The 27,925-nt window shown below is 43.2% G+C and overlaps 1 protein-coding gene across 1 annotated transcript; it reads left to right on the top strand.

Moving 5' to 3' along the window:
• The first annotated feature begins 495 nt into the window (after nucleotides 1–495).
• Nucleotides 496–26,881, top strand: LOC125409574 (myosin-2-like). Its single transcript, XM_087910512.1, has 39 exons — nucleotides 496–645; nucleotides 2,325–2,548; nucleotides 2,652–2,795; nucleotides 4,137–4,293; nucleotides 5,362–5,389; nucleotides 5,471–5,585; nucleotides 5,670–5,762; nucleotides 6,288–6,351; nucleotides 6,468–6,566; nucleotides 7,420–7,523; nucleotides 8,015–8,153; nucleotides 8,464–8,582; nucleotides 8,672–8,821; nucleotides 9,883–10,053; nucleotides 10,153–10,462; nucleotides 11,054–11,133; nucleotides 12,410–12,497; nucleotides 12,584–12,701; nucleotides 14,471–14,594; nucleotides 14,682–14,818; nucleotides 16,101–16,356; nucleotides 17,713–17,955; nucleotides 18,052–18,228; nucleotides 18,308–18,453; nucleotides 18,536–18,626; nucleotides 18,715–19,104; nucleotides 19,637–19,763; nucleotides 20,688–20,806; nucleotides 20,943–21,139; nucleotides 21,814–21,997; nucleotides 22,078–22,243; nucleotides 22,342–22,466; nucleotides 22,624–22,932; nucleotides 23,016–23,219; nucleotides 23,774–23,899; nucleotides 23,976–24,146; nucleotides 24,218–24,322; nucleotides 24,429–24,524; nucleotides 26,601–26,881. The coding sequence occupies exons 2-39, from the start codon at nucleotides 2,345–2,347 to the stop codon at nucleotides 26,751–26,753; spliced, it is 5,829 nt and encodes a 1,942-aa protein (XP_087766638.1). The 5' UTR covers nucleotides 496–645; nucleotides 2,325–2,344; the 3' UTR covers nucleotides 26,754–26,881.
• The last annotated feature ends 1,044 nt before the right edge of the window (nucleotides 26,882–27,925 follow it).

The raw sequence follows: 27,925 nt of genomic DNA, 5'->3' as shown, positions 1-27,925 counted from the left end.
CTCTGTTTCAACTATTGTAGGCATGCAACTTAATTTTTGTGGGTCTGGAGAGGAAGGATCAACAGGTGAAAATTAAGCCTTGTAAATTTAAAATAAATAATATGTGAAATATGCAAACGTGATGCAAGTCTAAGAATGGCATGTTTGGCGAGGCCAAAAAGAAGTCGTGAGGACAGCCAGGTACCCTGCTGGCCACTGCCTTTATCCCCCAGCCTGAATCTTCTCAAATTATCCATAGGAGATTTATCCACATACTCAATAAGAAAAATATTTCTAATTATATCCAACCATTCTTAATATGAATGAGAATCATGCAGAGACGCTGGATTGCCAAGAGAGTTTTTGCCAGACAATTCCTTTTGACTTAAGAAAGAAGAGGCAGCTGCATTGTTTCCATAGCTATCCATATAAAAGAGTCCCGCACAAGGCTGACTCGTCCTGCTTTAAAAAGCTCCAAGGTAGGTGGGAGCAGGACACTGGCCACCGCCTGGGCTGCAGCTCCCGGGGCTTTCACATCTTCACATCGGCTCCCCATAGCCAGTGGGATTTTAGTGCTCAACTTATAAAGTGCCTTCCTTTTTTTTTTTTCCTTCCTCATACAGGACCCTCTTATTTCCCAGCCACATCTTCTCATTTACCAGTAAGGTAAGGAAGGCTTGGACTAACCAGTCCCTGGAGGTGTGATGGGGAGTCTCTGGTTTCCTGCCACTTAGCATCCTTTGAGAGAGCGCTTGTCTCTGGAAGCACTAACAACTGCTCCTAAGGAGAGGGACTGGGAAGGGAGGGAGGACTTGCACTGGTGACTCGGGCACTTGGAGCAAAGGACAAGGGAGCAAAAAGAAATTCTAATATATTTTTAAAGATATATTTAGTCTCTACAAGAAACACAACAAACAATCAAAAAACTACTAAAATCCCTTTGGTAGAAAAGCTCAGTTTTTTTTTTTTGAAAAGTATGTCTTGCTATTAGAATTCATTCAATAAACATGATCTCTAGTGAGGAAGAAAGTACTTAGAATAATGGCCCTTTTAAACTTTTTATAGGCCTGCAGAAAAGTTACTGTGTGAAACCAGAACATAGTGAGATTTTTTTTTCAATATGGGAACAAGGCATTCAGGAGCCCTGTTAGTACTGCACGCTGCTTCTCTGGAGAGGGAGACTGGGGGCGTGGATTTAAGTGAGGGACGAGCATTTGAGCCTGCAGTACTGCAGCAGGATTCCATCCCCACCTCGCATTGGACCTAGAAGTAGCGAAGGGCAAGCTGCCAGGTCTCATGTTCTGTACAAGGAAAGTTAGAGCACGGGGAACCTTGCCACGTGGGAGCACAAGGATGAGGGTGGGTGTGGGTTGCCTCCTTCGTGAGTTTGACTTGGTTTAGCGTGCAAAAGCATCATGCTGGAATAGTCTACCCAGCATCCAACCGAAAAAGAGGGGAGGCAGGTGGAGCAGGAGGAAACAAAATTAAAATTCTTTCAAAACTACTTTGGAAGAATTTGGCTGAATATCTATAAGAAGAAATAAAGTTGCCTTACCTTACATGGCCAGAAAAATGTGTGACATTAGAGTAAATGACATTTTATATGCAAATAGTAGCCCGAACCCTTTCCAATTCCTTAGTTGTCCTTTTAACATGGTTTTTTTTTTTTTCCCACATTATCACCCTATCCTTGGGGCTTCAGAGTGAAAAGAAGCTGGGATTATAATCCTTGCCCTAAAGAGGGAATCTCTGAGGCTCAAAATGATCAAGGGACTTACCCCTGGTCACACAGTCCTCGGCAACATCACTCTACCTGTAATCTAGTTTCCCAGCTAGCATGCCTGTCTCAAGATGGGAGATGCTGGATGTCAAGCCCTGAGCCTGCATCCCTGCAACCTCATGTATTTTTGTTCTTGTGATGCTTGCTTCAGTAACTGCAGCCTGGTATCAGTAGAACTCCTTAGTGTAATTTACAACTGGACCCCTGAAACAGACTCTGTGAAGATATGCCGTTTGGGTTGGAGAAAGATTCAGTGGTTAAGAGTGATTGTTGTTCTTGTTGAGGACCCAAGGTCAGTTCCTAGCACCCATATGGTGCCTCACAGCCATCTGTAACTCCAGTGTAAGGGGAGATCTAACACTCTCTCTTCTGGCTTCTGCAGGTACCAAGCATGCACATAGTGCACGTTATAGCTATATGTATGCATGCATGCGTATGCATACACACATACAGGGAAAATAGTCATACAGCTCAAATAATACTAATTTTTAAAAATATGCTGGTATACTGAACAGTGTAGACTATGTTTTTTTTTTCACTTGTTTGTTTCTTTAATCTCCTTTAGGGTCTGTGAGTTCAGCAGCCATGAGTTCGGACTCCGAGATGGCCGTTTTCGGGGAGGCTGCTCCTTACCTCCGAAAGTCTGAAAAGGAGCGAATCGAGGCCCAGAATAGGCCTTTTGACGCCAAAACATCTGTCTTTGTGGCGGAGCCCAAGGAATCCTTCGTCAAAGGAACCATTCAGAGCAAAGATGCAGGGAAAGTGACCGTGAAAACCGAAGCGGGAGCGGTAAGGAGAGAGAGAGCCTGCCTTGTTGCACGTGTGACATTGCGCTGATTTTGAAGGTTTGGTCACTCACTTGACACTGACTGTTCTACTTTCTATTTACCAGACCCTGACAGTGAAGGAAGACCAAGTCTTCCCCATGAACCCTCCCAAGTACGACAAGATCGAGGACATGGCCATGATGACCCACCTGCACGAGCCCGCCGTGCTGTACAACCTCAAAGAGCGTTATGCAGCCTGGATGATCTATGTGAGTGTCCCTCCATGGAGGGTGAGGGGGGAGTTTACTATCACCACCATGTGCCCTAAAAGCCTATCACTCACACTGATGTACAAATGAGTCACAAGTATCTACTAGTCCCTTGAAATTGCCAATAGAATCACTAGTTATTATTGAGAGTGTAAGGCACATCCTGAAAGCAACACTTGATCTTCTCTCCCAAGAGAAGGCCACAGCCTTGGCTGTCTGACTCGACCACAGACCTGTTGATCAAACATGCTCAGGCCTTCCCTTCCCTCTCCATTGCTGTTGCCTAATCGTCTCAAATCAAGGAAAAAATAAACACGTTTTAATATTTCAAAATGGAACTCTTAGGGATCAATTTTCATTCAGTTTTGCTTTCTCCCCACGTAACAATAATTTATTTCTGGTTCTTTCCTCCTTGAACTCCTTTCAGTGTGCCAGGCAGCCTTGCCTCCTCTGTCCTGCTGCTCCTATCCCTGCTTTCACATTGATTCTGTTTTTCCTGGTCATTCATTAACTTCTCCATCTCTTACATTGCCTGTGAATGTCTCAAGGAACACTGTCTCATTTATGTTTTAGCTTGACTGTCTTACAGGGTCCTGGCACCATACATACATACATACATACATACATACATACATATCCAATAAACATTTTGAATGGCATATATTACATATTCATATTTTTATATAGTTTAGCTGGCACTGGTTTTCAGCTGGGCAACATCCACACAGGTCAGATGCTTACGTTCCTGGTTGGTGCCAGTCCTTAACCAGTTGACAGATATCTTTTAAATCCCTGCATTGTAATCATGATGCATTTATTTGCTCTTTATTTGCTCTCTGTCACTCTGTAACTCAAAATATTTTGCAGTGCTTCCCCATGGTGCTACATCTACATACCATCCCATATATTTTTGAAGGGCTTTTATCATGCTGTCTTAAAATGCTCCAAAGTCCCCAATCACCCCTTATTGTTGAATACATTTATGTTCAAATTTATAGTCTTATACATTCAAATTGTCTCAATTTTGCAGAGGAAATATATTCCCATCTCTTTCAAATGACAAAAATGTCTCATTTTTTTAAAGTCCACACTTTAAATCAAATGGATAGACATGACTTTGGTGCTCCTGCTGTGTGGCAACCCTAAGTCTCAGGGGAAGCAGTAGGAACCCTGAATTGGTTGTTCCCTCAAAGATGTTGCTGTCTGCCAGTCTTCAGTTTCTGTGCTGATTCCAGAAAGAAATGTACTCATGGAAAGTACTTCTTTTTCTCAAAATCTCACTAAGTGAGTAGAACAGAGAAGAAGGGCTCTTGGGTAGTCATTTCCTCTTTGCTTACACAGACCTACTCGGGCCTCTTCTGTGTCACTGTCAACCCCTACAAGTGGCTGCCGGTGTACAACCCAGAGGTGGTGGCGGCCTACCGAGGCAAAAAGCGCCAGGAGGCCCCGCCCCACATCTTCTCCATCTCTGACAATGCCTACCAGTTCATGCTGACAGGTGAGTAACTTGGTTATTTTGTATGTGCCTAATTCTTTTCCCGTAGACCCCTAAAGAGAGTCTCAAATCAATTACATCAAACCACTTGGCATGATCCCTTCTCACAGAGGCTTGTGTGGCATAAAATAAAATGGCTTCTGAGCTCTTTGATGTTTAAAGTTCAACAGACGTTATCTGCGGGGAGAACTAGGAACACAAAAATACAAGCACCCCTGTGCAGATGCACACACATGCACACAAGACACAGCCATGCACACAGACCCATTCTTTATTACCAGAAGGCAAGAAGCAGGAGAACAAACTTTGCTTCTGTGGTTTTCTCCTTGGTATCATGGATTGTGACCAACAGTCCAATGGGGACTGCCTTTGCCAGAACCAACCAGTCAAATTTTAAGGAGTTTCTGGTGTTACGACATTCCGTTGTGACTACCTCTCTGGTGATTGGCCCAGCTAGGTTGACCTCAAATACTTGTGGTCCTGTTGGGAATGGCATGGAGAATTTATTCGGCAGAGTAAAACATCCAAATAATTTCTTGCTTCCACTTAAAACTATTCCGAAACCACGATACTGTCAAGGCTTCTGCCTTTGCCCCCTGTTACTCCTTACACATCAAAACATTGCCCACGTCGGTGCCTCATCAGTTCATTGGCCCACCATGAATGAGTCTCTAACTTAATGTGTCATAAAAAGGGGATGGGAAGGCCAGGTCTAGTCTAGATATGGATTTAGTGGTAGAATATTAGGAAGAACACTTTGTGCCTCAGTAAAACGCAACCCTGTCACCACCCCTTAGACCAAGGTTTCTCAGCCTTTTTCTTCATCAGAGGATATTTTCCCCTTTGAATGAAACATCTGGGAAGATGTAAGAGTGGTGGTGTTTGGTGTAAATGGGTGCACGTGTGCTAAGTAGGGGAGCAGAAGAGAGAGAAACTGGGAGATGTTAGGCCAGTGTGCACCAGGCCCTAAGGCGGCTCAATCGAGAAATAGAAATTTCATGCCCTTAGACTATTCTAGCCATTTACAACTGGGTTTGAAACGACATTAAGTGCCTGCGTTTTCTCTTGTAGACCGAGAGAATCAGTCAATCCTGATCACGTAAGTAGGTTTCCATGCTTCTTTTCATGGCTGTGCAAGTTGCTAGATGCAGCGACTCCTCTGATTGTTTTAATTTGACAGTGGAGAATCCGGGGCCGGGAAGACTGTGAACACCAAGCGTGTCATCCAGTACTTTGCAACAATTGCGGTCACTGGGGACAAGAAGAAGGAGGAGGCTCCCACTGGCAAAATGCAGGTGGGTCTGACTGTCCCAGAGTCCAGGCTCTTTTGGGTAGAAGTTCCTGAGCCTCAGATGTAAGGACTGAGCTTTCCCTTGCAGGGGACCCTGGAAGATCAGATCATCAGCGCCAACCCCCTGCTGGAGGCCTTTGGCAACGCCAAGACTGTGAGGAATGACAACTCCTCCCGCTTTGTGAGTCTCTTGTTCATTGTGATGGGCGCTGCTCATTGACCGAAATCTGTAGGATGTCTGTGACGCAGTCGTTGAATCCTACATTCACCAAATAGCAGACTGTGGTTTTCTTTGACATATTTCACAGACTGAAAAACTCTGACCTAAAGGACACGTGACTCTTTTCTAGAATTTTTCTTCTTATTATTATTACTATTGATACTGCAAAATATTTTATTTTTAATTTTGACAATAACTGCATATATTTATGGGAAACAATGGGATGTTTTAATATATTTTATACATTGTGGGCTAATTAATCCAAGCTAATTAACACAGCATTGCCTCCTATATTATATTCATAAATTCTTAACTCAAAGATAAAAGTCCTTCTACTTGTAAAATAGAAGAGAGGCATTTTATTCCTGTTGCAAGTAGTCTCCGGCATGGTTTAAAATTAAAACAGTATTGTCCCAAGTGTTTTGAACATTTTCAACCATTTGATGTTATTGAGAACGAAGTAGACATATTAGTTTTCCTTTCCAGGGTAAATTCATCAGAATCCACTTTGGCACCACGGGGAAACTGGCATCTGCTGACATCGAGACGTGTGAGTGCTTGTCTGTAGCGCCGTTCTGTTCTGGGGTCTGCTAACCCCGCTAACAGCCAAACCCGCACACCGGGTCAGCTTTTACAGTTTCCCTTTGGTGACCTGCTTTCTTCCAGATCTGCTAGAGAAGTCCCGGGTCACTTTCCAGCTCAAGGCGGAAAGGAGCTACCATATTTTCTATCAGATCACATCCAACAAGAAGCCAGAGCTGATTGGTAAGGAATGTCCATTCCTTTCTGAAGTCACCACACCACGCCTGTCAGCGCTCAGCCTGATACTCTGTGTTTGAATTTTGATGTTTTTTAAATTTTCATTAAAAATTAGCTTTATAGGATTGATTATATAACTCAGAACCGAGCTCAAGTTCAGTCTCCAGTATCAAAAAAAGAGAAAGCTTTGTAAATTTGTTAAAATTTGTATTTGCTTATCATAAAAATTCTTAAGGAAGCAAAAGAAAAGTGAAGAACTATCTCCAATTTCTACTGTGAAATAACCATATGAATACCTAGATAAACATCATCCTATTCACTTCGCTTTCTATACTTATATCATTATGTATGGATAAATGCATAACATTTACACAGTTGAAGTTATGGTTATACTTTTGTTATATATATATATAAGTATGTATATATGTATGTATGTATATATATATATACACACACACGTACTGAGTGTCATGATTTTCTTCATCTTAATATTGTGCCACAGTATTGTGGATGGTTGCACAGTGCTACACACTAGAAACAGGCAAAATTTACTTAATACTATGCTTTCTCTTTTAAGGCTTTAGTTTGCTTCCATTTCTGACTTTTAAATACTCACCGTGAGAAAGGCTATACTAGTTTGAGGTCATCTTTATCCTTTGAAAATTTCATACATGCATACCATTTGTTATATTGTAGCGATGTTTAAAAAACTAGTCATTGACAGGGAATACCATGACATCATCTTCAAGGTACTTAGTGCACGTCAATCATCTTTCGCCCTCTTCTTATGAATCTGAAAAGCTTCTGCTTTGATGAAGACAGTGGCTGTGCTCATCTTTGCTCTTTTCTATGTACATAGAAATGCTGCTGATCACCACGAACCCATACGATTACCCATTTGTCAGCCAAGGGGAGATCAGTGTGGCCAGCATTGATGATCAGGAAGAACTGATGGCCACAGATGTAAGTAGAACCCCAAACAATGCTTGGGATCACTGTGTAGGGTCAGCGATGTGGTTCACTCTGATAACTATTCAGAGTCTCTAGAAGAAACAGCAAAGAAAGAGTTGAGGGTACTAAACAAACACTGAACCCCTGGCCCCCTGGGGTTAGATGCTGTCCCTCACCAGACTTTTATGATTCATCATTCCAGAGTTTGCCAAAGTCCTTGCTGACTTCGAGGTGCGACTTCTCAAAATAATAAGAGTCTGAGGTTGATCACGTTTTCGCCTAATCTTTTCTTGTTTTTTTTTTTTTTTTTGATTCATGTGGTGACACACACCTATAACCTCATTGCTCCAGGGAGCATCCTGTCCACGCCCTCTGTCCACGCCCTCTCTCCAGAAGTGCTGGTGTGGTTTCCTCCACGTAACCAGTTTGTCGTGAGTGATGGGATTGCGAGCTCTAAATAACAGATCATAACATAACACTTACTATCTTGATTTCGTTGGCAGAGTGCTATTGACATTTTGGGCTTCACTAATGAAGAAAAGGTCTCCATCTACAAGCTCACGGGAGCCGTGATGCATTATGGGAACATGAAGTTCAAGCAGAAGCAGCGTGAGGAGCAAGCTGAGCCAGACGGCACTGAAGGTACAGCTGCGTCTTCCACCTGACGTCACGCTTCTTCTGAAACTCACACCCTGAACGCGTTACCCATAGTTTTCCTAGGAAGGCACACTCACATTTTCGATCTGAGTTTTACAGAGCACTTAAATGATACACTTTGAAAAGCAGGAACACGATTTTGGGCAGTCAGAGTCTTGAACTCAGTGAGATTTTTAAAAAGACTATCAAAAATATACTGAGAACACTGTACAAAATGCATGAAGATTATTATTATTATTTTAAGAAAATGGACTTCTTTGGGCCCTAATATCATTGTATCCACCCTTTCTTTTAGTTGCTGACAAGGCTGCCTATCTTCAGGGTCTGAACTCTGCTGACCTGCTCAAAGCCCTGTGCTACCCCAGGGTCAAGGTCGGCAATGAGTACGTCACCAAGGGCCAGACTGTAGAGCAGGTAAATGCCTAATTAAAAACCACCACAAGGGATGAAAGCATTGTGTATTCCTCATGTAATTTCAATGTGTTCTATCTTCATCTTTCAAGGTGACCAATGCAGTGGGTGCCCTGGCTAAGGCCATGTACGAGAAGATGTTCCTGTGGATGGTCACCCGCATCAACCAGCAGCTGGACACCAAGCAGCCCAGGCAGTACTTCATCGGGGTCTTGGACATCGCTGGCTTTGAGATCTTTGATGTGAGTTGCTTGGTTGATGGAGCAGCTTTATAGCAATGAATATATTACTAAGATTTTCCGAGTATCAGGACCCTTTCTTGCCCCCGTCTGTGATATGAAGACTTGAAGGGCATTTGCTTGTCCTACTAGCCATTTCCTGTAGCAAATGACACACAGCACATGTAAGGAGGACCCGCAGGATGGAAAGAGTTGAAATGTGGAAGGGGGGCGGTTCTGAAACTCCCAAGCTGTAAAGGAAGCTGACATTAAATAGCACAGTGAAACTTAGTAACCCATAATATGCTCTGGGTATACAGGGCAGAAATCACTGAGAGACACTTAGGGAGATAATAAAGGCTGAGAAAGGCTTGATAATTTAGAATCATCATTAATTAAATGCAATTAAAATTTAATGCTTGTTAATGTAATATCACGAAATAAAAATTTCTATTTGATCATGAAATACATTTCTCTACTCATGGCTTCTTAAAAGTTTATCTCTTTTCTAATTATTATAATAAAACTTGGCTTTAACAGAAAATATAGAAAAGCAAGGAAAAGGAGTCTAGTCTAAGTAGATCTAGTTCATTTGCTATTTGGTAGGGTTTTTAAAGATAAAAAAGCGTGCTGTTCTATTATATGTGGTCTTTTGTGTCTTGTTTATTGTTTTTGTTTCACACTAAATAACAATTGCTAATCACTTGAAATTCTAACCATAGTGGTGTTCCTGCAATATAGGCTTTGAACCAGCTTTTTTTTTTTTAGGGATTGAGAGTTTGCTCTTAGATGAGGCCACTGGAAGACATAGGGGGTAACTGGAATAAACCTAGGGAGATTAAGTTAAAACTCGGGAAAACTGTGTAAATTTAAGAAATTCAAAATAAATAGAATTAATGCCGATTTAAGACTTTCTATAAAACAGCAATGAACAGTGACTTCCATGTGCCTCAAACCTTCCAAGCTTATTTTGCATTTCAGAAGAGACTCTCCTGACCAATGATGTGAATACTACCTTCTAAAAATTATTGTAAATAAAATGCCTACTTAATTTCAGAGACAAATATGCATATCTATCTATTTAGTTCAACAGCCTGGAGCAGCTGTGCATCAACTTCACCAACGAGAAGCTGCAGCAGTTCTTCAACCACCACATGTTCGTGCTGGAGCAGGAGGAGTACAAGAAGGAAGGCATCGAGTGGACATTCATCGACTTCGGGATGGACCTGGCCGCCTGCATCGAGCTCATCGAGAAGGTATCCCCTCCCCGCTTCGTCTGCTCTGAGTCCCCTTCCCATGTATCCTGCTGCTCATGTATACATAACTCAGATGCCTTTGCCTCTCCTTCAATCCAGCCGATGGGCATCTTCTCCATCCTGGAAGAGGAGTGCATGTTCCCCAAGGCGACAGACACTTCCTTCAAGAACAAGCTGTATGAACAGCACCTTGGAAAGTCTGCCAACTTCCAGAAGCCTAAGGTGGTCAAAGGCAAAGCCGAGGCCCACTTCTCCCTGATTCACTATGCGGGCACTGTAGACTACAACATCACCGGCTGGCTGGACAAGAACAAGGACCCCCTGAATGAGACTGTGGTTGGGCTGTACCAGAAGTCTTCAGTGAAAACTCTGGCTTACCTCTTCTCTGGAGCTCAAACTGCTGAAGCAGGTGAGGCCTCCAAGCCTTAACTTTCTGTAAATATTACAACAGAGCTCTTAGTTTGAGGCTGGTGAGAGAGCCCCAGCAGAAGGTGGCATGCCAAACCCCTCATTCCTTGAGTAGTAGGCTACACTGGAGCTTATCTATTTGGGATCACCTTATTGCTAACAGGAACCTTATTTCAATGGCCAGAAAGGAACTATTGGGCTCTCAACCGTTTCTGTAATTCTTTCCTCCTTCGCCCACTGTACTAAATGTGAAGCCTCTGGGGATGTTAAAGAAAATATAGTGACCAACTCCTGCCTTTCAGTGCTAGCTTCTACTGAAGATTTTTAAGTCACTGTGTGCCAAGTATCAGTATCAGAAGGTCCACCTTTTCATGGGTAGGGGACTGCTGTTCACATCATCTCCAGATAGCGAATATCAAAAAGTGGGTGTGAACTTAGGTGATAAAACAAGATTTCAAGGGGGTCCATATGGTGGGAGGATGGTCCTGGGGTGAGAGAGTTCCACTTGAGCATGGAAAACACAGGAATCGGCAGGATGGAGCCCCCTGACTCAAGACTGTATTTGAATGACGCTATCCTTTTCCTTCCTTAGAGGCCAGCAGCGGTGGGGCCGCCAAGAAAGGTGCTAAGAAGAAGGGGTCTTCTTTCCAGACCGTGTCTGCTCTGTTCAGAGTAAGGGCAAACTGTAGCACCTCCAATTACCTTAGGAGTCTGGCTTTAGAAGTACGAGATCACGTTTTCCAGGAGACTCTAGAAAAGCGCTGACATTTACGGCTTCCGTTAACATGAAACGGGAGAGATCAGTTAGACATTATCTTATCTCAACTTTCTGAGCCATCACAGAATGAGCGGTACCTCTTAGGAATTCTAGTGGGACTTAATGATTCACCATTCATAATCTAATTGGGTGCAAGTACCAAAGCCAAGTACAGAAAGAGTAAGAATATATAAGTAAGACGCAGGAAACCGTCCATTGTGGTGTTGGACTCCTGTAATCCTGGACTTGGGAGGCAGAACCAGGAGGACTGAAAATCTGAAAGCAGTCTGGGGTACACTGTGAGAATATAATAACAGCGAGGCCAAAATTAAACCAGCATCAAAACAAGTAAGACTGATGCAACCTAGCAGTCAACCTAGCTACTACATTGCTGCTACTGATCTAACCAGTGGTCCACACCAAGTTATAAAGTTATTACCTTATCGACGGAGCTGTACAAAATGTCCAAGGTCCAAATATGGTGCAGGATTGCATTTCCTTAATGAAGAATCATAGAGTTTAGTAAAAGATAGAGGGACCATTTAATAGGTAGATAGAAGTTTGGATGGCCAAGGTCAGGGAGGAAAACAGGACAATGCTGTCTAAAGGGAAAAGAAGCATACCCCAAGGGTTTTGACACACAGCGCTCCTGCCAACAAGAATGCAGCAGGATGGACTGAGGACCAGCATCTCAGCAGAAGCAACAGGGTCTTCTTTGGGTGAAAGCTGGTCCTCCTGTGTCAAAAGCAGGGAGCTTAGGCAGTGAAGTATTTGTCTTTCAGGTGTGGAGGTCTGAGTTCAAATTCCCAAAAGTCACATTAAAAGAAGCAGTATGATGGTGTGCACCTATAGTCCTACCAATATGAGAGGCAGAGGCAGATGGATCCTTAGAAGATGCCAGGGCGCAAGCTCTGGCCAATGTGGCAAAGTTCTAGTCCAATGAGAGACCCTGTCTCAGCCATTAGGTAGAAGACACCTATGGGTTGACACCCAGCCTTAGCCTAAAGCTCCACAAGAGTGGTATACACACATGCATACACACATATAATACACACATACACATATTCAATAATAGAAAGAAAGAACACCGGCTATGCAGTCAGTCAGCCCAAGCCGCGGGTTGATTTTACAGACATCACCAACTGCTCATCCCTCTGCTGATAGTCTGACAATGGTTTTCTGATCTTACAGGAGAATCTGAACAAGCTGATGACCAACCTTAGGAGCACCCACCCCCACTTCGTGAGGTGCATCATTCCCAATGAAACCAAGACTCCCGGTAAGGAGCTCCAGAGTGACAGTACAAGGCGTGGCTGCCACATCTCCTTTGTTATGTTCTGCTGTGAAATAAACTTGTATTTCCAGGTGCTATGGAGCATGAACTGGTCCTGCACCAGCTGAGGTGTAACGGTGTGCTGGAAGGCATCCGCATCTGCCGGAAGGGCTTCCCCAGCAGGATCCTCTATGCAGACTTCAAGCAGAGGTCAGGCTCTCCAAATTATAATGTGTCTTTGATGCTTAGTATAAATAAGTTTGACGTATGCAAAACAATTTAGTGAAAAGTATACCTCTAATGTTTTTAATTTGCCACAAAAGAACTAAAGATCCTGAGTCTTACAACATTTTGAAATGATGCTATTTGCGAGGTGGTAGTGGTGCATGCCTTTAATCCCAGCACTTGGGAGGTAGAGGCAGGTGGATTTTTGTGAGTTAGTGAGTTAGAGGCCAGTCTGGTCTACAGAGCAAGTTTCAGGACAGCTTCCAAAGTTACACAAAGAAACCCTGTCTCAAAAAACAAGAACAAAAAAGAAAAGAAAAAAAAGAAGAAAAAGATACTCTTTGAACTGGGCAGTAGTGGTGGTTCATGTCTTTAATCCTAGCACTTGGAGGCAGAGGCAGGAAAATCTCTGAGTTTGAGGCCATCTTGGTCTACAGGGTTAGCTCCAGGACAGCCAGGGCTACACAGAGAAACTCTACCTCAAAAAAACAAAATTAAAAAAAAGAAGGAAAGAATATCATATGTTAAGCTCTGTGCAAAATGTTCACTAGATTTATTAAGGCTCGTAGATATGCACCCTGGATCCAGGAGTTAGGAGAGGTGCCTTTTCACTGCTCTGACCCATTTAACCCTCACCACCACTCAGTCCAGACAAGAACTACTATGACCCCATTTTCTGGCCAAATGAGTAGGATTCAAAGAGACCAAATTAAGTGCTTAAAGTCAAAGCTAATAGGTCACCGGGTTGGGATGTTGCACAGAGCTAGCTTCAAATAGCTCACCTTCTTGATTTGTTTGATTTCAGTTATTTCTCACAGATGAACTTCCCAGGATTCCCTAGAATAATAGGGGGCATGTCATGGTGACAGTGCTTAGTTAGATCTCTTTTCTCCTCCCTGATATGCTGATCTTGAGAATCAAGAAAAAGTTCTGGGTAGCAGCTTGCAGGGCACTGGCCTCTGAGTCTAGAGCTGGTAGACAGAGAATAGCAGTGCTCAAGATGAAGGGCATCCAAGGTTTATTCTTAGACTGATAGGATCATTTCTCAAACCTAAAACCTCATCTACTATATTCCTTATTATTTTTATTATTAAAATATAATTACATCACTTCCCCTTTTCCTTTCCTCCCTTCAACTCCTCCCATGTTTCCCCTCCCCTTTTCCATCTTAAATTCAAGGATTTTTCTTTAATTAATAGTGTTACTATATTCATTAATTAAAATAACCAGATTTCTTGGACTTATGATCTTTCATTGAAACAAATTTATTAAACAAAAATAATACATTATATTGCATAGGCCATATACTCTTAAATGAGAACAAAATGATTTAGTCCTTGAGGACAGAATCTGATTTAAAAAAAAGAGGTAGGAACTGGATGGGTATGGTGGTATGCAACTTTAATCCCAGCACCCAGGAGACAGAAGTGGGTGCATTTCTGTGACTTTGAAATCAGTCTAGTGTACAGAGTGAGTTTCAGGACAGCCATGGCTATATGAAGGGAAACTGGTTAAAATGAGAGAGAGAAAGAGAGAGAGAGAGAGAGAGAGAGAGAGAGAGAGAGAGAGAGAGAGAATAAAGGAAGGCACAATGAATAAAAAAATATATAACCAATAGGTTGGAAAACTATGCAGGTAATGTCTGTTGGTGACAAAAAAACAATTATAAAAAAGCTTTGAATTTTAAATAAATCATTTAGAATTTGGCTACTGTTTGTAAAACAGATCTTTACAAACTACACTTATTTTAACAGATACAAGGTGTTAAACGCAAGTGCCATCCCTGAGGGACAATTCATCGACAGCAAGAAGGCTTCTGAGAAGCTCCTTGGATCCATCGACATTGACCACACTCAGTATAAGTTTGGTCACACCAAGGTAATCCTCTCAAAATCCAGCCTCGTGTCTTCCTGTTCCTTTGAACTCAGTGTGGAGTTTCTGATCTGCAACATTGCTTGCACACAGGTCTTCTTCAAAGCTGGTCTTCTGGGGCTCCTAGAGGAGATGAGAGACGACAAGTTGGCCCAGCTGATTACCCGTACCCAGGCCATGTGCAGAGGGTTCTTGGCAAGAGTGGAGTACCAGAAGATGGTGGAGAGAAGGTATAAAAATGTGTGGTTTATTCACATCTTGTGTCTTTAAAAATACACTCAAGGTGGCTGACAGTTAGGACTTAGTTGTGGTAGGAAGGAACAAATGAAACTTCTGTGAGAAAGGGAGAGAGAACTTAAGGTCTGTCAGCACTGAACATCTCCTGAGTGTCTGGGTGAGGAGTTGAGGGGTATCAAGCATAGATATTTCTTGATCAAACAGGAGAAAATATACCAATGAGTAGGTAGAGATGAATTTTTGCCCTTCTTTTGCTAGCTATGACATGGTTTTATTAAACATTAAATAGGGAGCCTTGAAATGTATAGTAGTATTAAAATGTTTCATATAATATATAAAACTATTTCTTCAGTTGAATCATTTCTATTATTGAAAAATCATAATTTAAAATAGGGTATTTGTGAAGAACTTTTCCCAGAAAGTTACTACAGTGTCATTAAAGGAGTTGACTTCCTGGTAGTCTGATTGATGGAGGGAAAGAACTAGAAGATGACAGAGTCTGATGTCTCAGAACAGTGATGAAAAACATTCCACAAGGTCACGTATACATCCACACATATGAACAGATCTGTATACACACATAAACAAGTTACATGAGACAACCTTTATCACTTACAGTTAGGCTTAATTTTTCTGACCATACTACAATGTTATACTTGGGGAGCCAACTACCTATATACGATGGTTAATAATTTCCAAATGGTCTAGATTAAGGAAAATGTACCTTCATAGCATGAAATGCAAAATTCACACAACATTGACATGTAAAACTAGAGACTGTCGAAGAAATCTGTCACCTCTGACAAGGACTGTGCCATTTTGCCATTTTCATTGCCCCCTGCTATCTTAGTGAGAGTAATTGAAGTACAGATGAATAGAAATGCCTCCCAAAGGGAAGTCCTTGATTTGTGACATTGGTATCTGTTGTGTCTTATTAAAAATGTGAAATTTCATGTCCATGTTAAATACTCTAAGTCTGAATTTCTGGAAGTGGAATTCAAGAGTCAGTTGTCTTTTTTTTTTTTTACCCAAAGTAATCTCTTTGGGTGATTCTTAACCACGTCCAAGTTTGAGATGAAATGATGTAGAGAAATGGATGGTTACAAGTTCTTGACCATCACCATGAAATATAACTTTTCTCATCTTCAAGGTTGAATGCAAGTGAAGAATGGGGTGGGATGGAGGGGAAAAGAACCTCCAACGCTCACTCCCGAGATTTATTCTCGCTTTATAGTCTACAGAGTATCTAATTAGTTTATAAACCCTGCATTTCAGGGAGTCCATCTTCTGCATCCAGTACAACATCCGCGCCTTCATGAATGTGAAGCACTGGCCCTGGATGAAGCTCTTCTTCAAGATCAAACCCCTGCTGAAGAGTGCGGAGACTGAGAAGGAGATGGCCAACATGAAGGAAGAGTTCCAGAAAACCAAAGACGAGCTCTCCAAGTCAGAGGCAAAGAGGAAGGAACTGGAAGAAAAGATGGTGTCACTGTTGAAAGAAAAAAATGACCTGCAACTCCAAGTGCAGGCTGTAAGTTGGGGCTCTATCCTGGGTACCCCTTATCAGGATAAAGTGCTGATGCTCTGACCACAATAAGGGAGATGTAAACTTGGCAGGGAATCACTCATTGTAGAGAGATGGCTAGAGACTCCAAATGGCCACATTTCTCTCACTGCCCTATAAATACACCCAAACCAGTGTCGTGACAATGAGGTAGAACTGTCTGTCTTCTTCCAGCCTACACCATTTCATCAGTCTACAGGAATTGTGGCTTCTTTTCAGTTTGAAGAGAGTTCTCAAAGATGATTAACACAAACCAAACCCAAAGAATAAAGGGAACACAACATGGAGAGAGATCTTTTTCTTTAAAGCTTCCTTGAAAAACATCTTGACATCCATTGGCCTCACTTTACCGTGTAGACAGCTGAAGGGCGATAGTGTTCTACACCAGACTGTACTGAATTACCGCTTGCTACTGCTCTCAAAAGCTCATGTCTGTTATTTCTTCCATCTCCATGGGCAGAGGCCTATTGAGCCACACCTACAATTTTGCCTTAGCTTCCAATCTGCTGTGCCTTTCTCCCTGCCTTTATTCCACCAAATTTATCAACTGCTCACTTCTGAATCAGCTATTGTATGGTCTCTTTTGTCAAGTTGTGGCAGTGTGATAACTCCCCCAGGCTTACAGAAGTTTCTTCTTCCTGCTTCCTTCAAATCTGCACCCAACTCCTTCCCATTCTCCCTAGGGAGTTACTCGGATCCTGTCCACACAGCTGAGTTCATGGCATGGAGCACATCACAGTCTTTTAGGCACTCAAAGGATGATGGCAGAGGACCATTAGACATTTTATTTTAAGACTTTATGCCTCAGTTCAGATTCAGGGCATCTTAAATAGGACCATTCTCCAGTACCACATTGAAAATATATCTGCACCTTCAGCATCTTGCACTTTCCCTGTACAAATGTTTCCCTCCCCACCTGCCTCCTGCTGCTTCCGCCATAAGCTGATTTCTACACATTCCACACCCACGCATCTCTCAAGGGCCAATCTGAAAACGAATTTCATGAAAGCATCATGGAGCCAATGTGTTAGATGTCTAATATTATGAATTATGTTTTAGATTTATGACAGCCTATGAGAGGTGGGTGTTCTCGTCTACTATAAAGCATACAGTCACAAGGAAAAGAAAGCAGCATAGTTTGTTTTTCCCACATATGCAAAACACATTGCACACAGTAGGTGGTTTATGAAACAAAAGTCCTTGGAAACTTAAATAAATGAACATAAGAAATGCTATTAATAGACCAACTCAAGGAAGTTAAAGACTTATCATAAAAATATATTTGATTCCTTCTTTCTAATGTTATTGTATCACCGATTCCAGGAAGCTGAAGGCTTGGCCGATGCAGAGGAAAGATGCGACCAGCTGATCAAAACCAAAATCCAGCTGGAGGCCAAAATCAAAGAGGTGACCGAGAGAGCCGAGGATGAAGAGGAGATCAATGCCGAGCTGACAGCCAAGAAGAGGAAGCTGGAGGACGAGTGCTCAGAGCTGAAGAAAGACATCGACGACCTTGAGCTGACCCTGGCCAAGGTGGAGAAGGAGAAGCACGCCACCGAGAACAAGGTGTGAGACAGATCCCTGGAAAGTTATGACTCTTTTAAGTTATGAGGCAAAACATAAGGGCAAATATGTTAAAACATAACATGTTTGCTTCCTAAGGTGAAAAACCTCACGGAGGAGATGGCGGGCCTGGACGAAACCATCGCCAAGCTGACCAAGGAGAAGAAGGCCCTCCAAGAGGCCCACCAGCAGACCCTGGATGACCTGCAGGCAGAGGAGGACAAAGTCAACACCCTGACCAAAGCCAAAATCAAGCTTGAACAGCAAGTAGATGATGTGAGTCGTGTATTAATAAGAATAATTTCCTTCTAAAGCAACTATACATTCCTTTTGACATGGCACTGTATTCATTTAGCTGGAGGGGTCCTTGGAGCAAGAAAAGAAGCTTCGCATGGACCTGGAAAGAGCCAAGAGGAAACTTGAGGGTGACCTGAAGCTAGCCCAGGAGTCCATCATGGACATTGAAAACGAGAAACAGCAACTTGATGAAAGGCTCAAAAAGTAAGCATGAAAAAAACTGCTTAGCGCTTTGCTTCCAGTGTTGGCGATGAATAGAATTTCTATCTTGTGTTTCTTCTTTAAGGAAAGAGTTTGAGATGAGCAATCTGCAGAGCAAGATCGAAGATGAGCAGGCAGTTGGCATTCAACTGCAGAAGAAGATCAAGGAGCTGCAGGTAAGCCAATGGCTTCCATCAGTCTAACTCATCAGGAAAAAACATGACTGACCCAAGAAGCTGAGTCTGTACTTCCTGCCACCCCCAGGCCCGCATTGAGGAGCTGGAGGAGGAAATCGAGGCAGAGAGGGCCTCCAGGGCCAAAGCAGAGAAGCAGCGCTCTGACCTCTCCCGGGAACTGGAGGAGATCAGCGAGAGGCTGGAGGAAGCTGGCGGGGCCACTTCTGCCCAGATCGAGATGAACAAGAAGAGAGAGGCTGAGTTCCAGAAGATGCGCAGGGACCTGGAGGAGGCCACCCTGCAGCATGAAGCCACGGCAGCCACCCTGCGGAAGAAGCACGCGGACAGCGTGGCTGAGCTTGGGGAGCAGATTGACAACCTGCAGCGGGTCAAGCAGAAGCTGGAGAAGGAGAAGAGCGAGATGAAGATGGAGATCGACGACCTCGCTAGTAACGTAGAGACAGTGTCTAAGGCCAAGGTACATGGTTGGAAAATTGATATTAGTGATTCTAATCCATATGGACACATCAGTTTGCCTAGGGCACTTCATATCCATTAAGTCACTCATTATTTGCAGTAATGCAGAAATGTGAGAAAAGGCAAGCACATCACACCATCCCACTGTTAGCAGGTGACTTGAGCACAGGTCTGCTGTGTTCTCCAGGTTTCCAGCCGCATAGGACAGGTTGCTCATATTTTTTATTAGATGACAATATTCTAGTATATATAAAAGCAGTGAGGTATTTTTAATCTCCTCTTACAGAGCAGACCATATAATTCTTGCAGAATCACAAAATCAGAATCTAATCTTCAAAATATTCTATCGCCAGTGCACGTAGCTTTATAATTTTACTTTATTTTAAGGGAAAGACATTGTCTAGATTCCATAGTTTATAGGATAGTTTGATTTATTTGTTCAAGCCAATGTTTTTCCCTTTGTAGAAGATTTAGATACAATAATGGTTATTCTCCCCGAGTCTCATCATTCTTTCTTTCACTTCCTCTTTCAGGGAAACCTGGAGAAGATGTGCCGCACCCTGGAGGACCAGGTAAGCGAGCTCAAGTCAAAGGAGGAAGAACAGCAGCGACTGATCAACGACCTGACAAGCCAGAGGGGACGCTTGCAGACCGAATCTGGTAATTCTCCGTCTTCGACGATGTCTGAGCCTAGAGATGAGGTAGTTAAGAATAAATGACTTGGTGATATGAGCAGCTGAGAACGTGGCTGATTCACCAGAAGGCTCAGTCTCCGCCTGCATCCAAGGTCATGACTAGTGCAAGCTCTGATCCACAAAGGTCACGAGGATTTATCTACAGAGCAGTTGCTGGGATCAGGAGTCACTCCAGCGGAAAGCAGGGCTTCTGTTTCAGCCTGTGTTGTTTGTTGTTGCGATTCCTATTTTGCAGTTCAGGGGATCAAACCCAGGGCTAAGCAAGTAGTCTGCCATGAAGTCATGTCCCCAGCCCTACTTATCCTTTCATTTATGTCAACATGAACACAATCTGTGAATGGGGCAATGCACATACATGCCCATCTCTCAGTCATCTCTGCAAGTCCTCAGTGGGTAAGGCCTCACCAGCCTGGAGTACTGAGTTCAGTCTCCAGATCCCAGATAAAGATGGGAGGAGAGAACTGACTCCACAAAGTTGTCCCCTGACTTTCACATGTCTATGGTAGCAATCACACACACACACACACACACACACACACACACACACACACACACACATGCATATGTGCATGCATGTGCAAGTCTCTATAAGTAGATTTTGGATAATTGTTTGGATAGTCAGTACCAAATTTTGTGTAACACTGTATAAGAAAGAAGTCATGATGGAGCAGGAAAAGGAATTTAAACTGTATTTATTCATCTGGATCGCTACGAACGTTTCATTAGAGCACCTAGAGATCTTGCACAGAGCCTGAGAAGGTCAGCAGATAGTTTAATCACCCGAACTCTCAATCTGGGGTGCGGAGTAAAGTTAAATTTACTTTTCAAATGGGCTTCGGAACGTCTTCCTCACTTAGAGAACAACAGTGCTGGTTCTTCTGTTTCCCAGGTGAATTTTCGCGGCAGCTTGATGAGAAGGAAGCGCTGGTGTCTCAGTTATCAAGAGGAAAGCAAGCCTTTACCCAACAGATTGAGGAGTTAAAGAGGCAGCTTGAAGAGGAAGTAAAGGTGAGTATTGATCTAAAGCTGGTGATCGAAAGCATTGTGTTCTAAGTATTGACCCTAAAAGGAGCCAGTTCCATCAGCTCTGAGGAGAGGGAATGCTTGAATATCTAGTACAATGAAGGTGTGACCATCTCCATAGGCCAAGAACGCGCTGGCCCACGCCCTGCAGTCCTCCCGCCACGACTGCGACCTGCTGCGGGAGCAGTATGAGGAGGAGCAGGAATCTAAGGCTGAGCTGCAGAGGGCGCTGTCCAAGGCCAACAGCGAGGTGGCCCAGTGGAGGACCAAATATGAGACGGACGCCATCCAGCGCACGGAGGAGCTGGAGGAGGCCAAGTACGTGCCTGTTTGGGAGAGAATGGTACAGGAAACTTTACACATCCATGCTGCAACATTGCAGACCAGTTTCTGTTTGATGGACTGTCACAATAATCCCTGAGTAGAATGAGCGCATCCCTGCCCCACTCTCTTGAAATCCAGTGGAGGTAGCAAATAATTGCTAACTACAGAGCTTGCTGTTCTTTGTCGAGTGCCCCGGGTTCATTGCTACTTCTTTATCAACTGGCTTCTCTGTAAGCCGCAGTCTTTGTAGGTCTCCCACTAGCTCACTCTGGGTTCTTAGCAAGACCGTCCCTAGATACAGAGCGTTCTTGCCGAAGGAGTACCATGTTTTATTTCTCTTCATGGCACTGACATCCTAAAGCTGTTACTAAGAAACTTCAGACTTGACTGCTGTTGGTTGCTCTTGCTTGTTTGTGAGCTTCCCAAAGTGGGTGACATTTGTCTTGTCCACTGCTGTATAGTCATGTCTGGTTCTTAAGAGAACCCAGTGACTTTTATCGAATTATTAATCTTTAATTAATATACTATGTTAATATAATTAATATACAAGATATTTAATTACACATCAAACATTTATTGTATAATATATAATATAATTTATAATTACTAATATTTCATTTTTTTATTAAATATGACTTCTTCTTCCTAAAATTTATGTAATCTTCAAGGAAGAAGCTGGCTCAGCGTCTGCAGGCGGCTGAGGAACACGTGGAAGCCGTGAACGCCAAGTGTGCTTCCCTGGAGAAGACGAAGCAGCGGCTGCAGAACGAGGTGGAGGACCTCATGCTGGACGTGGAGAGGACCAATGCGGCCTGCGCTGCCCTGGACAAGAAGCAGAGGAACTTCGACAAGGTGATTCCCGAAGCATCCTCTCTCTGCTCTGCGTACCTTCCCCTCTCCATCGCAGCAGCTCACTGCTCTTGGTTTTCCAGATCCTGGCAGAGTGGAAGCAGAAATACGAGGAAACACATGCCGAGCTGGAGGCGTCCCAGAAGGAGGCCCGCTCCCTCGGCACTGAGCTCTTCAAGATGAAGAATGCCTACGAGGAGTCTCTGGATCAGCTAGAAACCCTGAAGCGAGAGAATAAGAACTTACAGCGTGAGGCTTTTCTCCCAACAATACCCATGGCTCAGAGGGGTCGCTCCTCTATGTCATGCTTTGCCCATGTCCTTACATCTCCCCTCTCCCATTAACAGAGGAGATTTCTGACCTCACGGAGCAGATCGCAGAAGGAGGGAAGCGTATCCATGAGCTGGAGAAAATAAAGAAACAAGTAGAGCAAGAGAAATGCGAACTTCAGGCTGCTCTAGAAGAAGCAGAGGTACAGGCTGCATGCTTGGTTAATCAACATTTTCAGGGAGAATTGAGTCCACCCACAGGGCGAGGAAATAGATGTGGGAAACACAGTTATCTCTGTGTGGCAAAACTCCAGCATGCTTCTTTGTTGTCTGCTGATGTCGCCTCTCACTGTCCTTAAGGCATCTCTGGAGCACGAAGAGGGAAAGATCCTGCGCATCCAGCTGGAGCTGAACCAAGTCAAGTCTGAGATCGACAGGAAGATTGCCGAGAAGGACGAGGAGATCGACCAGCTGAAGAGAAACCACATTAGAGTCGTGGAGTCCATGCAGAGCACGCTGGATGCGGAGATCAGGAGCAGGAACGACGCCATCAGGATCAAGAAGAAGATGGAGGGCGACCTTAATGAGATGGAAATCCAGCTGAACCACTCCAACCGCATGGCTGCTGAGGCCCTGAGAAACTACAGGAACACACAAGGCATCCTCAAGGTAGGCGGCACCAAGAGATGATGTCAGGCGAGGGGGTTACTTGACCTGAGGACGCGGTGTCTCATTGATTGTATATTGTACAGGACACCCAGCTGCACCTGGACGATGCTCTCCGGGGCCAGGAGGACCTGAAGGAGCAGCTGGCCATGGTTGAGCGCAGAGCCAACCTGCTGCAGGCTGAGATCGAGGAGCTGCGGGCCACGCTGGAGCAGACAGAGAGGAGCAGGAAGATTGCAGAACAGGAGCTGCTGGATGCCAGTGAGCGGGTGCAGCTGCTGCACACCCAGGTGGGGTTTTGTGCAAAGACTTCCCAGCAGTAAATGCTTATGCTTAAGCATCTCAGAACATAAAAGCCTGGACTTGTCATAGAACAACCAGGTTTTAACTTCTGCCAAATTTCACTGTTCCTGAGAAGTTTCCCACTGTTTTATGTTAGTAATCATTATTGATTCTCCCCCTAGAACACTTTAAGGGTGTCTACACTCTACTAAATCAGCATACCTATAAATACTTACTAGCCACATTGGCATTTTTATTGTGAAGGAATGGCATGTTACAAGCATTTGTTGTAATGTTACTTATGCACAAGGATGGTTTTGATTGGTAAATGACAACTATAAAATCATAAAGTTGCCTCATCTGCCTCTAATGCACACGAAGATGCTGACTATTCTGCAGCCTTTCTATCTTTTTCTATGGACAACTGTGGTCTAGAACAGGGTTCTTTAATGTTGTAGGACATTTCTTTTACTTACAAATTTTTATCTTATATTTTTTCAAGAAGTAACTACCACTAAGTGCTTTGATAACATCAGAAAGTGTAACTCTTCTTTTTAACCAGAACACCAGCCTCATCAACACCAAGAAGAAGCTGGAGACAGACATTTCCCAAATGCAAGGAGAGATGGAGGACATCGTCCAGGAAGCCCGCAACGCAGAAGAGAAGGCCAAGAAAGCCATCACTGACGTGAGTAGAGTCACATTTATGGAGACTGAGCAGCGAGACATCCTGATGCCGATAGCTTTCTTGATATTCTTATCAGGCCGCCATGATGGCGGAGGAGCTGAAGAAGGAGCAGGACACCAGCGCCCACCTGGAGCGGATGAAGAAAAACATGGAGCAGACGGTGAAGGACCTGCAGTTGCGTCTAGACGAGGCTGAGCAGCTGGCGCTGAAGGGCGGCAAGAAACAGATCCAGAAACTGGAGGCCAGGGTGGGTGTCTTTTCCCGCGTGTTTCCAATACCTCACTGGAACAAAATTCTTCAGAGTCTTCCCTTTTGTAGGTGCGTGAACTGGAGGGCGAAGTTGAGAGTGAGCAGAAGCGGAATGTGGAGGCCGTCAAAGGTCTGCGCAAACATGAGAGGCGAGTGAAGGAGCTCACTTACCAGGTAGGCAGCGGTCCTTAGCAACTACTGCCCCTCCGGATGTGTGAGATACTCACAGTGGTAGCACGTGCTTTGGGAGTAATGCCCTGTGGTTCTTACAATCTTGCAGACAGAAGAAGACAGAAAAAATATTCTCAGGCTTCAGGATTTGGTGGATAAACTCCAGGCAAAAGTGAAATCTTACAAGAGACAAGCGGAGGAGGCTGTGAGTATCTTTAGGGGAGGGAAGAGCGAAGTCCTTGGATTGAGAAAAGTTACCAAATAATTTGATTTGCTGCCTCATTTAGTATATAAGTCATTTTCTGTATCCAGACTCTGTACTTCAGGGATGTGTACATTTTTATAATTTTTGCCTATTGCTTCTAGTATTAATAGCTTGATTTTAAGGGAAAACAACCCCAGCTTCCAAAAGAAACCCGCAAAAGATTTAAAAGCAGAAATAATACACGTTGTTCTCTGAGGTCGTGGTGGGAAAACAATACGGAGATAAGAAATATACGCAGAACTCTCCAGACTCCTAGCCACTAACGAGCAAACTGAAAAATAATTCTTGAAGGTTGGAGAGATGGCTCAGCAGTTAAGAAGACTAGTTACGTTTCCACGGACCTGTGTTTAGTTCCCAGCACCCAGAACCATCTGGAACTCTAGTTCCAGGGGACTTGACACCCTCTTCTGGCCTCCGTGGGCCCCAGGCAAACAAGTCGTTCACAGATTTACATGCAGGGAAAATATCTGCACATATAAAAAATAAAAGTAAAAAATAACTCGGGCTGAAATATACATTAGAAAAGTATGACTGCCAGATAATTATTTATTATAAATAAAATTACAGGTAAGGTGCAACTGCTACAAATATATAGAATGCAGCCAAAATTACTTAGAGGGACAATCCATTGCTTTCTGAGTTTTTGGCATTAATCAAAAATAAAAATAAACAAATAAACTTACATCCAATCTAGAAATTAATACTAATAACACAAATGGAAGCAAAATATTCTGATAAAATAAAAGTAGGAATTAGTTGATTCGAGTGTGCTATTTCCTAATTTGACATTTTAAAAGTACCTGATAGCTTTGGAGAATTAATAAAACAAATACATTTATAGCTAGCTTAATGAAGAAAATTGGAGGAAATGCAAATAGAACATCAATAATAAGAAGGGAAACATGCCTTGTTTATAGAGGAGTGTTTTTAGTGTAGTGTCTTTAGTTTTAGTGAGTGGAGATCGGGAAGAAACTGGCCTTTTTTTTTCTGAAGAACATGTGTCACCCTGCTACTGTTGAAAAGGACCCAGGTTTGGATAGGTCTTTCAAAATTTCAAGGGACAGATAATCCTCAGCTATGTGAGCTGTTCAGGAGCAATGAGAAAAAGGGGCGAAGCTTTCCAATTCACATTACAAAGCTCGCATAGCCCTCATACCAAAGCCCGTCCAAGGGAGGACAGGGGAAGAAAGGAAGGCAGCCTTGCTCCTGACTGCCATCACAGCACAGGTGCTTTATCCAATCAAAACCCACTCAGCACTAAAAGCCGTGCTTAACTGAGGGAATTGTCTATCAGTGGATAAACAGGCTCAAGTCCTACAATGTAACAATGTCTTCATCGGGAATCTGGCCATACAATCGTGATATCAAAATCAGGAGGAAACAATCACTTTGTGCCAAAATGATTGCAGTCAGCGTCAATGGTCATTTCGGTGTTTTAAATGATCATTAAATCATCCTTAATATGATAAGGAATAACTAATTTCAGTTAACAATTATCACCTAACAGCTAGCATTAACAGCTGGCCTTTTCATGATCTTGACCTCTCTGATGTCCTTTCCCCCCTTGCTTTATTTATGGCAAATCTTGATTCTGATGTTTTGGTTGTCAGGGCTGGAGAGATGCTTCTGTCACTAAAAGCACTAGTTGCTCTCCCAGAGGATCTGAGCTTGGTTCCCAGCACCCATGTCAGGCAGTTAACAACAAACAACCTGTTACTCCAACTCCAGGAGATCCAAGCCCTTTTCTGGTCATCAAGAGTGTTTATATACACACACGAAAACAGACAGACAGACACACACACACACATGCAAATAAGATCCTTACAAAAAGATATTTTGGTTGCAAAATGGAAATGAGATGATTTCGGGACACCAATCTTGATCATAAAATTACTTTCAATGGTAAGCAAGATCTCGATCTTGGAAAGGGTACGATGTCAACTCCTGTTTCTGCCAGTCTACAGGGCTTAGAAAGATTACAGCATGGGTTTATGATGATTCTGTTTCTATTCTCAGGAGGAGCAGTCCAACACAAATCTCTCCAAATTCCGCAAGATCCAGCATGAGCTGGAGGAAGCCGAGGAGCGGGCCGACATCGCAGAGTCTCAGGTCAACAAGCTGCGGGTGAAGAGCCGCGAGGTTCACACGAAAATCATAAGTGAAGAGTGAGCGGGTCCCAGTGCTGTGGAATGACTGAAGAGAGGCACAAAATGTGGAGCCTTTGGTCATGTCCACATAGGATTCCGTCCCATCCTATTGAAAGGAAATAAAGAACCCAAGTTCTTTTGCAAACAGCATCCTTAGGCTGGCCCTGTCTTTTGTCACCTTCCTAGAGCAGTATCAAAGTTTGAAAAACTCTCAGGCTGTTTAATAGTCACAGCCAACCTGCTATTAAGAAATATGCACACATCCACATGTATCTTTGGTTTATTTTAAGTTGATAAAGGTGTCACTTATCAAGAAAACCTGTTCCAGTGAATAGAACTCTAGAAGTCATTCCTATTTCTTCTTAGTTGTCCCTGGTATCTTGGTATTGTCACATCCCAGGTAGCCTCTACATCCCTTAACACAAACCCAGTTTTTCAGATCTAGGAAAATAATGGTGCTAAGGCTATGTCGACAGAGATAATTCACACTAACCATGTCACTGATTCTCCTTGTTTAATAACTGCATAAAGAAAACAAACACCAAATATTCTCCACTATCCCATGAAAACTCTTTTCAACATTAATATTAATACCATGGATATGTAATTAATACCATAGTATATGCATTGGGTCTACTGTATGATGATATCAGTTGGAAAGAACTCTTTCTTATGAAAGCTGTAGGTGCCTATTAAATCTGGGGCACATAGAAAACATTATTCTTTAAATTATAATTTGGTATCGATATGCTATGTGCCTATAGTTTGCGTTCTTTATAGTCTCCTCTGTAATCATGTGAAGAGCCTAAAATCAATAGCTAAGAGACCAGACCAAAAGTCTCAAAGCAGTTTACTCAAGTGCATATAAAAACAGATGTGATAGCTATCTTGAGTATTGAGACATTTTCCTAGAAGATTAAAGTTTTAGAACTGGAGGCAGCTTTGATGCACAGCCAAAAACACAGCCTTCCTAGACAGCATCTGGTAAAAACTAAATGCTAACTTCCCATCTGAACGGAAAGCAGAAGTGTTTTGGCTTCCGTGGCAAGTCCAAGACTGACTTCAATCAGGCACGTGGAAGTAGCTTAGCAGGGAAGCCAGTTAGCACTGGTCTTAGGAAGAGCATAGGATTGCTCTCCTGGCTGTATTGGCCTATCTTTCATCCACCCCCTCCACTTTACCCATCATTGTTTA

This window comes from Myodes glareolus, chromosome 9 (genome assembly GCF_982192425.1).
Source record: "Myodes glareolus chromosome 9, mMyoGla1.1, whole genome shotgun sequence".
NCBI lineage: Eukaryota > Metazoa > Chordata > Mammalia > Rodentia > Cricetidae > Myodes > Myodes glareolus.
This window is presented reverse-complemented; position numbering and strand designations above follow the sequence as displayed.